This window comes from Hyposmocoma kahamanoa, unplaced genomic scaffold, assembly GCF_003589595.1.
Source record: "Hyposmocoma kahamanoa isolate Upper Pololo Valley unplaced genomic scaffold, ASM358959v1 102, whole genome shotgun sequence".
Lineage (NCBI taxonomy): Eukaryota > Metazoa > Arthropoda > Insecta > Lepidoptera > Cosmopterigidae > Hyposmocoma > Hyposmocoma kahamanoa.
The window spans coordinates 12,688,822-12,701,275 of NW_020653337.1; the positions used below are offsets into that span (position 1 = coordinate 12,688,822).

General features: G+C 35.3%; 2 protein-coding genes across 5 annotated transcripts; one reads left to right on the plus strand and one right to left on the minus strand.

Annotated features, from left to right (window-relative positions):
* The first annotated feature begins 184 nt into the window (after window positions 1-184).
* On the plus strand, window positions 185-9,451 carry LOC113234356 (transcription factor Dp-1). Of its 4 annotated transcripts, none has more exons than XM_026469679.1 (11): window positions 185-565; window positions 1,031-1,165; window positions 1,319-1,367; window positions 1,452-1,537; window positions 2,127-2,332; window positions 2,843-3,011; window positions 3,191-3,403; window positions 3,492-3,640; window positions 8,227-8,309; window positions 8,387-8,470; window positions 8,569-9,451. In XM_026469679.1, the coding sequence occupies exons 1-11, from the start codon at window positions 554-556 to the stop codon at window positions 8,763-8,765; spliced, it is 1,383 nt and encodes a 460-aa protein (XP_026325464.1). In that variant the 5' UTR covers window positions 185-553; the 3' UTR covers window positions 8,766-9,451. The 4 variants fall into 4 exon arrangements, with proteins under 4 accessions (XP_026325464.1, XP_026325471.1, XP_026325450.1 ...); XM_026469686.1 differs by having other exon boundaries at window positions 185-415; window positions 1,044-1,165; XM_026469665.1 differs by having other exon boundaries at window positions 1,044-1,165; window positions 8,569-9,450.
* Window positions 9,452-9,512: 61 nt separating this feature from the next.
* LOC113236771 (COP9 signalosome complex subunit 9) lies at window positions 9,513-10,561 on the minus strand. Its single transcript, XM_026472942.1, has 3 exons — window positions 10,308-10,561; window positions 9,756-9,828; window positions 9,513-9,631 (listed from the first exon to the last, which is right to left on the minus strand). The coding sequence occupies exons 1-3, from the start codon at window positions 10,374-10,376 to the stop codon at window positions 9,594-9,596; spliced, it is 180 nt and encodes a 59-aa protein (XP_026328727.1). The 5' UTR covers window positions 10,377-10,561; the 3' UTR covers window positions 9,513-9,593.
* Between the last annotated feature and the right edge of the window lie 1,893 nt (window positions 10,562-12,454).

Here is a 12,454-nt window from a genome sequence, read left to right on the forward strand (position 1 = left end):
TTTCCAGATAATCCGATATTCAGGATTTTTTCCGGAAAATTACCGAAGCGCAACAGTAGCCGCATGTTCCGTATCTTTTGAGTAAAAAAATATAAAATATTGTCTATGAGACATCGTTAATAAGTTTCTCGTGTATCCGCTAGATGTCACGTTTTGTTTGGCGCCTTTTCCGGATATTCCAGCCAGCGTCATCCAATCAGCTGGTTTTGATCCCGCCCGCCTGCTGACTCCTTCCGCTTGTCCTCGCGCTATTTTGCTCAGTGTTTGGTTATTTTTCATGTGAATATTATTTAATAAAACAGTGTTAAAGGCTCCCAAAGGGTCTAGTGATTAATGCAAGAATTAAGATTTTATTTTAGCATTTTTTATCCTTCATACTTTATCCCAATAATGTCGCCATTTTGACCATCGTACAGTTGAGTAAATAGTTTTGTTTGGTTTGGTCGACAAATAATTAATAATTTCTGCTTGTTGAATAATGTAAATGGATGTACGATTGCAAGGAATTTGGAGAAAATGTCCCAGAAAAATAGTACGCTAAATTTCTTAATACATGACGCCAATGGTTAGTAGAGACGCTGGTAGGCGCTTTATCCCTTTTTGTTTATTTGTAGGCAGCATATGATCATACTGTTGCTTGTATGGGTACTATTAGTTGCTTTATCATTCACAAATGTATGTCAATAACACCGTAAGTTGTGTAGGTATACTTGCAAATTATATAAAAATGCGGCGTCAATCGCAGAAACGAGCGCTGACCTCCCGGGGATCCCGGCATTAGTTCGTGTTGTGATTGGGGCTGTACAATTTTTTTTATACAATTTTCCGAGTCACATCAGAAGCAATGTTCAGTTTCATTTCTTCAGTTTACATTTCCTTCCGTAATACAATTCTAACATCTGTTTGCTTTGTGTGAAAAGATGTTTAGGACTTAACCTACAACATTATATCAGGGATAGCTTAACTTTACACTCGTACTTTCAATGATTGAATATAGTTACTAATTAATTAGTAATTATAGTTATTTCAGTCTTATGTTTTAGGTCAACCTCAAATGGTGAAAGTTGTCAAAAACACTGGCAACCAACCCATTAGCCACATAAAAATCAAGCCTAATCCTGTTAAAGTTATTAAACTACCTTCATCTGGTGAAGGTAGCACTCAGGTAAATTAAACCAAATTTCCTAATGAACTGATTGCTTGAACACCTTTTATTTGCCAACATTCAGTTTCAAAATAACAAAAAATGTGTATGCTTAAGACTAATTAGTTAATTAGTAAGTTCTATTGTGTTTATGCAAGTTCATTTTATTTACAGACTCCAATAATCCAAACATTAAAATTGACTGGCCTTAGCTGCTCATCAAGTAAGTCTACAAAGCTCTGCCAAATAAATTTATATATGTTTTAACAAATTACTATGAATTGTACAATACAACACATATTTTCAGAATTGGTACAAGTACCTGTTGAGACATTAGCTCGTCTTCAGCAAATTACACCGAAACCAGAGCCAGTTGAACTTCAGGAAGAAGAGGTAAGATGACTTGCCAAACTTTTCAAAAAACATTACTTACTGGAATGGCAAACTAAATATCTTATGATAAATAAAATCTTTTTTAATAAGTAAATGACTGCCACATAAATAATTCTCACTTATATGTATAATAGGTAGGTAGATTGTTTTTCAATAAACATTCAAATATGGCAGATATTCTCTATTCCTAAAGCTAGTTGGCAAGAAATTTTGCTTGACTTAACATATTCTTTGTAGACTTTAAAAAGTATTGAAATGAAATGAGAGTATCTGCTAATTGTTTACTTAAACAATGTAGATTGCTTTTTGGTTCTATGTTAAATGTGATATAACAATTTATGAGTAAATAAAAATCTTGTGGCATTCTTCAAAAGTATAAATTTTGTGTAAAAATTTTGAGCACAAATATGACTTAACATAAATTAGATGAATGCTTGGCTACAATCTAAACTGAGGTTTAGTAACAATGTCACGCGTTTTCCTTGTAAACTGCCTAATCTTCACTCTAGCCTTGAATATACCTGGATTGCAGCTTTTAGGGAAGCAGATGCCTACAGATTTGTATTAAGTAGAAAGAAATTTTTTCCAGGTAGAAGACGTTGAAGTCATAGTCAGTGAGTCGGGACCTGACGTGATAGAAGCAGTTCCAGAACTAGTTCCAATCAGTACAATAGTAGAGTCACAGCCAGTAACAAGTACCAGTACTGCCCCTCCTAAGGTCAGCAACACGCCAACCATGTCTCACCATACATCACGACGGAGACATGACTCTGATAATGAAACTCCTCCTGAGTAGTAAGTGTTAATCCTTACTAATTTTTCTTTTAATGGTATAGTTGACTACCAGTAGTATTATATATTAGAGGTTATGAACAAAATGCTCTAATTTATTTCATTATTGTGCAATGGAAGTTATTAATTGGAAATGTTTATTGTTTGTTTATTATGTTTATTATTTTGGTCAAAAAGGCTATTAGTATGAAAAGATACAACAAAGATAACTATGTTTTGCTGTATTTGTCATTATCGGGTTAGTGTTAATATCCATATATATATTTTAGTACTTGAATATTACTGTGAAGTATTATTTCATATTTTGCAATAATATACTCAAAGTGAATGATAAAAATTGCCACACAAATCAGGCAGATAACACTAACCAAAGAATGACCTGTATATCAATCTAGGATGAATAGGTTTATTATCTATGTTAAGATACAATTAAAAGTGTTACTTAAATACTTATTTTCCTGAAATTTGTTTACTGAATAGGTTTCAAATCTTCTATAATTTTTTAAACTTCAGCACCACAAAAAGACGCAAACACGCAGATAAAGTTGGCAAGGGTTTGAGACATTTCTCCATGAAAGTGTGTGAAAAAGTCAGAAACAAAGGTTTTACTTCTTACAATGAAGTTGCTGATGAGTTGGTGTTGGAATTTGCGACTGGAATGCATGGATCTGCAGACAGCCAAGTATGTTTTTAGACTATATTATTTTTTTAATGTTTTCATAATTGTTGCTTTTTTTTATTCATACTAGTTAATTCTGAGATAATTACAGGTTGAATTCTCTATTATTCTTTGAGTTTCTGTTGAGACTTTGGAAAAGTGATTCCAGTATAATTTTAATTCAGATTAATTAAACCTTCCAGCAATATGACCAAAAGAACATTCGGCGGAGAGTGTATGACGCACTAAACGTGTTAATGGCGATGAATATTATCTCAAAGGAGAAAAAAGAAATCAGATGGCTTGGATTACCTACTAACTCAGTACAAGAATGCACATCTTTAGAAAAAGAAAAACAGACTAGGCTTGAACAGATACAAAAAAAGACACAGCAGTTACATGAACTAATATTGCAGGTTATTGTTACAATAATATTTCAGTGAATTATACATATACCATATTCCATTTTCAATGGAAGTCTAAGAGCTATCCTTTCTTTTTCAGCACATCTCATTCAAGAGTTTAATAGACAGGAATAAGGATGCAGAGAGCAGAGGTGTGAAACCATCATCTTCCTCAGCCATTCATCTTCCCTTCATTGTGGTGAACACAAGTGACAAAGCTCTCATAGACTGTAGTATTTCTAATGACAAGTAAGTCTGCTGCTTCAAGTAATTATAGGGTCAGATTAGAAGGGCTTATGTAATGTAACATACGATAAGAATTTAATTAACCGGCTTGAACAATTGGCTGTTGAATAGTAAATCCCCATGAACACGTCAGACGAGAATTAGGGAGTTTTGGGAAAAAAATACTAAATGCCCTCCGACCTCAGTGGATAATACTTCAGGCGCTTAATGATGATCCCAGATTCGATTCCTGGTGTGGACCCGCTTGGATAACAAACTTTTTTTACTAAATTGCTTCTGGGTGTTGCAGATAGTGCCCTGGAATTACATTATTGTATATTGCACTCAATTCATAGTACACAAAATTCACTATACTTTGTTTTTTTACCATTACAAATAAACGTCAAAGAGGTTTTTTATCGAACACGATATCGCGGAAAAGTAAATAAATTGCCAAAATATTTCCTTTTTTTTCTCACAAAAACGCATTTCAATTTTATTAATAATTTACAAAATATGTATTTTGCAGTTATTTATTTAATTGATTAAATGATGACACATTTAGTATCTAATTTATTTGTAATAATTATTCATATGAATGTTGCACGGTAAAAGACCCAGAGAAGCAGAACAAATGTTTACTACCTCTGCTGCATTTGGAATGTTTTAACGTTTATTTATTATATTATTGCAATACATTAATACGAAGTCCCACAATAAGAAGTATTTCACGTTTTTTATATTTTAATTGGTTGTATTAATTTATCTACCAACAAATGAACATCGGGTATAATACAAAAACCACGAAAAAATTGTCCGAGGTTAACCTATACAAACATAGTGACATGTAACGAAATATAAAAAACTAAAACATTTAATTTAAATTGTATCGTCATTGCAGTACTGCCTAAATTTGCTTACAAAAATTTAAGGGCCCAAAAACACCATATTCAGCTTCTACTGGAAAGTTAACAAAATGCACCATATTTAGCTTCGACTGAAAATTACTTGAACACAAGAGTAATGGAATATATATATATATAATAGCCTTTCTTGTAAATATTAATTATTTTTTTATATATATTATTATGTCGAATTTTGTACAAATTCACTTAAAGGTATAATAAAGAGTTGGGCAGATACATACATACAATTATTACTACAAACGTGAAAAAAAGCGTGTACTATAAGAAATGTACCGATATTCTAACTAAACGTAAACTCAAATATCCATAATTCTGATTTATAACAAAACCGTTACGCTTTCGAGTTATTTTGATGCTTTTTACATAGATAAAATTAGCTTTTGTTTTGTAATCTTCGTAAAAACACATGAAAATTCGAGCTAATGTTATTTCGGGCAAATGTATTTTCTGACTTCTTATAGGTAATCCCATGCCGTAAAACGAGTACAACAATATTTTGTTAGTTATTGCTAAGGTTTAATAAAAAAAATCAATTTAAAAATAGGATTAAAATTAAAGCAACTCTACAGTTTCTTTGTTCTAAATATTTCAATCGCTTGTGGTTCGAACAATTGAACATGACCAAGAAGTTTATATAAACTTCTTGAAACTGACCTAATGGGTCTCTTTCCATCTTTTGCGCACGCAATGTGTAGAAAAAGGACAGTTAGCTATTTCATTATTTCGTGTGCTTTTGTAATTTATATTTATGATTCAGTTATATATAAATTAAATACTATAAAACTGTACAAAATAACACTTTTAACTGACAATTATGATAACACAATATACCTATTTGTTTAGTGAAAATATGATACAATATCCTGTTTTCACACTTTACTGCAGTAATTTTTACAAGTCATTATTGCATGATTGACAACCGCGCTGTCACTCGAACAAACGAAGACTATTGCGCGATTGACGCTCTGTTTGCGATTTTAACGCCCTACAGGTGCGGACACTTTTTAGCGCGAACCCGACGTCCATTTATTGGTAGGTCAATGGTTGTATTACCTTATATAATTATTGTGTCTCTGTTATTCTTTTGAGTCGCTGTGTTTTTATAATTTTCTCTTCAACTTTACTGGTAATAGGGCTTTATATTAACTTTCACTTGATGAAGTGTGTTGAAGACAGTCAAATCCTTGCTGGCCTTAATGGGTTGCAAAGTCAATTCAATTCTTTATTGCAAAAAAGTCAAAATGTTTTGTAATAACCTAACCTCCGGTTAAAAAGCCAATCTCAAAAATTATTCATCCCCTAGTTTTCCACCTTTAGAGGTAGAATATTTTCTTGAAATTTAAATGGGACCACATCTGAGGTATCTTTGCAACAAAAAAATTATCATCAAAATTGGTTCACAAATGGCGGAGTTATCGCGTAAACATACAAACAAAAAAAAAAACAAAAACATACAGACGAATTGTGAACCTCCTCTTTTTTTTAAAGTCGGTTAAAAAAACAACTATGGTTAGTAATTTGGGTTTGATTATTTGACTTTCAGTATTTTTACAAGCCTAAACTACTTTGTAATGTCAAAGTTAGTAATTTCACAAGTGTGATTAAGTGTTTTATTGAATGTCAGGATGTTTCACCACTACGATATTAAATTTTTTTTGTTTGTGAAATTACTCCACTGGTTTATTATAATTATTAATACAAAAATCGAACGCTTAGAAAAAATTCCTTCGAACCGACATCTTCTAGCAAAACGTGGCAGACGCTATGCCAATTAAGCCACGGAACGAACCAGCGGACCTCACGTATTTTTCTATGTGCTTGTTTGTCGGATCTTTGTGTCTGGTTGTTAACGACTTTTAGCCGTAGCGCCATCTTTGAGAAATCTATGAAACTAGTTCGTCACCCAGTTAGGCAGGCGCCTTTACACACAAAAAAAAAATAATATCAGGGTGGTGAAACATCATGACATTTAATAAAACACTTAATTACAGTGAATAGCGACAGCGCTAGCCAGGGCTGGTAGCTGTATAGCTGGTAGGTGTATACCCTAGAGGTGTGCAGTGGGATTAGCAGCGCCGTACCCTGACGGGGATAATAGGGCAGGATCTCTCGCTGCCGAGCGTGGTTGCCGCCATGCTCGGTAGCGAGGAATCCTAGGAGGCGGTGGCCTCCTTTTGCGGAGAGGTTATGTCGCAAAAGGAGGCTGCGGAGCGGGTGCACGAGGACGCGGCGGACGCGCACCCGCTTCGGCGCAAACTTACGGGGAGAAGGCGAAGGCAGTTCGCTGCTCGCCTGATCCCCTAGTGAGGCCAGCGGGTTCTGGACAGGGACTCCGGAGCCTGCATTGCACGGCCTCACTCGTCTGGGGAGCGGGTCCGAGGACAACTGACCTGTCCCTCCGTTGGCGCGGGAGCCCTGGCGCAAGCTAGGGCGGCCGGGCGGCGTCGTGGTCAATGTGCACCGACCCCACGGCGCCGACTCAACCGGCGGGAGGTAAACCCGGGGGGGTTTTAGTGTGTAGGCCCTCCAGTCTGGAGGGAGAGTTGTTTTTGAGTTGCGGGGGCATAACCCCCGAGTCTCCCTGGGCTCGGGGGTATCTATAAAGATGTCCCCCGTAAAAAAAAAAAGCTGGTAGCTGTAAAGGTGCCTAACTGGGTGACGTAATACTTTCATAGATTTCTCATAGATGGCGATACGGCTAAAAAGTCGTTAAAAACCAATTCAACCAACCACCAGAAACAAAGATTGACAAACAAGCACATAGAAAAATTCATGAGGTCCGCTGGCACGGAACGCCGTGGCTTATTAGTTGCTGGTTAGTTGGCATAGCGTCTAGCACGGTTTGCTAGAAGACATCGGTTCGAATCCGGCCGGATCGAAGGAATTTTTTCTAAGTGTTCGATCTTTGTATTGATAATTTCACAAGTGTAATTTTTATTAATAAGGGTATTCATCCATACTTGAGATAATGAAAAGGAGAGGTCTGTAGTACTATATAATAGGCAAAATGAACTATGTTGCCTACAGAGGTTTATGATAACCTTTTTATAAGAGCTGTTTATTAACTGTAACCAATCCTGCCAACCACTAAGACCCATCAAATAATGACTGCAAGCCTATTCACAATTCGTCGGGAATAGTGCAATCCGCGTACGTAGTATTGAATTCCCTTTTTATTGCTTATGTAGAACTGGAAAAATGACAATCATTAAATTCTTGTAAATTTCTGGAGAAAAATAGTTACAAACCCAGCTTCTCTGTTTACCTTATTTCTAATGTTAAGAAAACGAAGTATAACTTGAGATTAAGTAGACAGATAATACACTTTATTGCTCACACACAAAAAACAAACAGTACATAGACAACATAAAATTAATGTGGGCAAAGGCGGCCTTATCGCTGAGAGCAATCTCATTCAGACAACCTTTGGGGCAGAGGAGAACTGAACAGAGAGGGAGACGTGGTGTGTCAGTGATAAAAATTTAAATGCATGATTAAAAACTTAACACTATTATATTATGAAATAATAAATGACCATAATCATTGACTTACAATTATAAGTCAATGACCATAATATTATATATCTACATATATATTTGTTTACACATATGTGTGTGTGTATTTGTTTATTAGCCCAATTATGTATAGTATGATTCCTCCTAATGCATTATCTGCATTTCACAGGACAGAGTACATGTTTAATTTCAACAAGCGTTTCCAAATTCATGATGACATAGACATTTTGAAACGAATGGGTCTTTTATTTGGTAAGCATATATGGTTTAAGCTCTTGAGATTTATTCTTAAAATTAGCACTATGGCCTTTACTGGTTTTTAATTTCAGGATTAGATAAAGGAGAATGTTCAGAAGAAGAAATTGACAGAGCTAAAAGTATGGTGCCTAAATCACTGGAATCATATGTGGAACGTTAGTATTATTTAAGTTTCATTTCAAGATGTGACTAGTACAAAATGTAAAGTCAAAATTGCTGCAGCAGAAAAAGTAATAAATGTCCCTTTTTTCAGAAATGGGTAGAGGCACAACTTCTAAAATTACTGACATGTTATTGTATGAGGAAGAAGATATCAATGAAGCAGCTGTTGAAGAGGAACATTTAGAGGAAGATCTTGGAGAAGGAGAGGCAGGTGCTGGTGAGCGGGAGGAAGACCACGATGCAGAGGGCAACGACTATAGCGACGACAGTAGTGACGTCGATGTCTAGCGACCGCAATTCGCGCAATCAAGCGCGGCCTCTGTTTTATTATAGTATAGATGTTAAAGTTTCACAGCTATGCTAAGCTTGAGTAATATGTCGATAGGCTCAGCATTATTATAAGTAAAGTTTAACATGGCACCCTTGATTGTTTTTGTCAAATGAATTAGCTACAATGAGATGTAGTACAATATCTTTGTTGATGAATGTTTATACTAGAATAGTCTTACCTGTAGTTAGCACATTCACACAGCTAAATATCAATTTTGAAGTACCTGCGATGATCAACACTGGTATTAAAAGAAGTATGAATGTTCTATCATACAGTTCATTGTTATTATTAATTTCATATACTGATAAATTTAGTTTCTCTTAAGTATAGGCCATGATCAGTGCATTTTGATAGAAATATGAAATTCCCAACTATTTTTATAGTTTCCAAACTTGCTTGTTAATTATGTACCAACAAATATTTAAACCATTAAGTTCATCTTTTTCACTAAGAATATTATGATCTCGCAAAATGCTCTTTGAATAACTCCATTTAATATGTTCATTATTGATAGATGGTTAAATTTGAGAATCATTGTCAGTCATAAGCTTTATGTTGCAGGCACAACAATCAGTGCATAATAAACACAAAATTTGTATTATACAATAAAATGGGAAATGCCATGATATTTTTATCTGATGTCCATTTTTTAGCAAATCTATTCATAATTTAGATTTGAAATGTTTAAAAATAAAAAATAAAACATTTGATTAAGCATTTATTTATTAACTCTACTGCAGGTGTTAGAAATTTGATTGAACTCTGAAACCAGTTGAACTGGATCTTCACTTTAAGTCGTCATCATCAAACAAATCTTCAAAATCTGAAAACAAAGCATTTCTTTTGTTTATAACATATGGAAGATAAGTGAAGTTATAACTGTCTTTCAATTTAACATATCATATAAAAAACTTGGAAATACCTGACAATGTACTTTATTTACAAACCATTGAAAAAATCTGCATGGACTGCCTTTTCATTAGCTGCTAAATCCATGAGGAGGTTAGAAGGTCCACCAGCCTGAAATAAAGAGATTGGTACTTAATACCAACTGAAAGCACAATAAAGGTATTTCTTTTATTGTGATTTTCAAGATGGTGCAATTAGGACTAGCTAAAAAGCAGTCGTAAAATAGTCAAGACAGATATAACAATAAAAAACATCAATGCCCAACATAGTATAGACGGATGGGCGAAAGACTCGGTTTTCTGATGGGAACCAAAAGAAGCAGTTTTAGCTTTATGAGCCATTATCTAAAAACTTCCGACTTTCTAAAACGCCTTGGAAATCTAAGTTCATCTGAGTAAACCTAGACTATACACTCTTAACACTATGTTTAACAAAAACGTTAAATAAATGTATCACAGGTGCATGTCTACTTCATTTGTTTTTTCTTTTTCAGGAATAAATGTTAAAATATAGGTACATGAAATAAGAGGCTAAAAACTTGATTGTTATCTTATTAGTACTGCGAAAACTAAAGCTAAATTTATGTTTACCTCTTCCAAATCCATATAAGGTCCAACGCCTTCTGGGAACATTTCATCGGCTGCAACTGTCGGTTTCATCTTATTGCAAAAACACACCTCTGAAAATTTAGGTCTAGGAAACTTCCTCCAAACAATACAACACGCATAAAATATTCGTTTTTGTTCAAGCGAAGCTATTATAATCACAAATTAGAAAGATATGGATTATAATCTTAGAGGATGGAAAAAAGTATACTAGATTTCTTCACAGAATACTATTACGCGACATTCAAATCAAAATTTTGACATTGACAATGTTATATTGAAGGCACGAATTTGTCAGATTTGTCTAATTCATAGACAAGTCCGTGATTGAGGGTCGTATTCCAGAACTCTACTCAATGCTCAAATCAGGACTTGAGTATGATTCAAGCACTGGAAATACGACCCTAAATTGAGTAGAGTTCTGGAACACAGTCACTATTCGAGTATTCGCGAATGTGACTTTATTTGTTTGTTCAATTCTGATTGAAATGTTTGTCGAACATGCTGTTGGGTAATTATCCGAAAAATTTCAAATAGTGGAAATTTTTCTGGCAAAATTCCCGAAAAATTGGAACAATATAATTTGGATGATTCATATTATGTCCTACGTTCAAAATATCTTTTGAAGTTTTATTTAGCATGAATTATAAAATAAACTTGTATAGCTAAAACAAAAAAGTCATTTCACAACGGCGTAAAAACCACCAACAACCACGCCACCACTACTTGTTGTTGGCCCATCATTTTCGTTTAGTAACTACAATGTTTTTGACAGATGTCAACGTCGGATGTGGAAAATTATAGGTTTATTTTTGTGAAAAATGTGACTTGAAAAAAAATGGAAATTTTTCCAAGACCCGACTCTAATCGAACGACATTTGTCTATTGCAAGTTATGACACCATGGTATGTTCTTGTTACTGAGCGAAAATTTTTTCAGGCATTTTCAACAGGTACGGTTTTTCACCTAATTTTGGTGACAATTTTTAATTTTGTGTTTTAAGCAAATATTATGGGTAGGTATTATATTATAAATTAATTCCAAAAAGAATATTTTACCAGCCCTTCAAAATGTCAAGTAGTTTTAAAGATATATGGAAATGAAATTTTGTTTGATCACCAAACTTGAACATTGTCACCAAAATTAGTACACTGGAGAAAAAAACACAAATTAAATCAGAAAAAATATTTAATAGGTAGCCATGTATACCAGACCAGGACCTTAGGTGTTGAGTTTCATACGGCTAATTGCTTGGACCTTCTGCTAACAACCGAGCTAGAGCGATACTCTGTGAGAAGGATGCCCCACTGGGTACTTCCGACCATTGTCTGGTGAAAACTGTAGCCGTATACCGATCAGAACCCTAGTGGTATAAGATGGGTGTGATACAGGTTGGCAGATTGGGACGAAATGCGCCATTTCTTTGCTTCATATCCCTGGAAGACTTGCTTTTCTTCAGGAGACCAGTCGAGCTGCGCTGATGCTGTAGTCGAAGTTTTGTGTTTGGGTATGGAGTATTACATTCCATACTTTGAGGTACCCAATGGTCCTCAAGCTCGGCCATGGTTTAGCGCTGACTGTAGTCGTGCTGATGCACAAAAACAGTCCGCGTACCAAGCTTGGCAGACGTTCGGCTACGCAGAGCTCCAAGCACTCGGATTCTGAAGAATCTTTTTAATAAGGCCGCCAAGAAGTACAAAAACGTGTTACGTAGGGCCAATTTCGACCATATCGTAGGGCCAATTTCGACCATATACGCTGCATAAGAGCCAAGGTTGCCTCTTATCCAGCAGGTAGCAAATCCTTTTGGTCCCTAGTCAAAGCGGTCGAAACTAACTTTTGTCGCCTATCTTTACCACTTCTGCTGAAGCCGGACGGCTCGCTGACCTATACTATGGAAAAGAAGACGAATCTATTTGCCTCACTTTTTGCAGAGAGTTCGCATCTGGATGCCGCAAGGAACCTACCATCTACCTTACCTCAGGCTGGCTGCACTATGGCATTAGTTTGCATACGCCAAAAAGAGGTACTTAGATCTCTGCGCAGTCAAGACGTGGGCCAGATGGAATTCCAGCAATAGTGCTACGTAATTGTGCGCCTGAGTTGTCTCCTGTTCTCACACGACTACATCG

What these genes read in the sequence shown, in the direction of transcription:
- LOC113234356 (XM_026469665.1), top strand. Translation starts at nt 517, where the DNA reads ATGTCCCAGAAAAATAGTACGCTAAATTTCTTAATACATGACGCCAAT. An exon ending in AATGAAACTCCTCCTGAGTA is followed by an intron (nt 2,333 to 2,842) that starts GTAAGTGTTAAT and finishes TTTAAACTTCAG; the next exon opens with CACCACAAAAAGACGCAAAC. An exon ending in TGTAGTATTTCTAATGACAA is followed by an intron (nt 3,641 to 8,226) that starts GTAAGTCTGCTG and finishes TGCATTTCACAG; the next exon opens with GACAGAGTACATGTTTAATT.
- LOC113236771 (XM_026472942.1), bottom strand. Translation starts at nt 10,376, where the DNA reads ATGAAACCGACAGTTGCAGCCGATGAAATGTTCCCAGAAGGCGTTGGA. An exon ending in CTTATATGGATTTGGAAGAG is followed by an intron (nt 9,829 to 10,307) that starts GTAAACATAAAT and finishes TCTTTATTTCAG; the next exon opens with GCTGGTGGACCTTCTAACCT. An exon ending in CCATGCAGATTTTTTCAATG is followed by an intron (nt 9,632 to 9,755) that starts GTTTGTAAATAA and finishes CTTTGTTTTCAG; the next exon opens with ATTTTGAAGATTTGTTTGAT.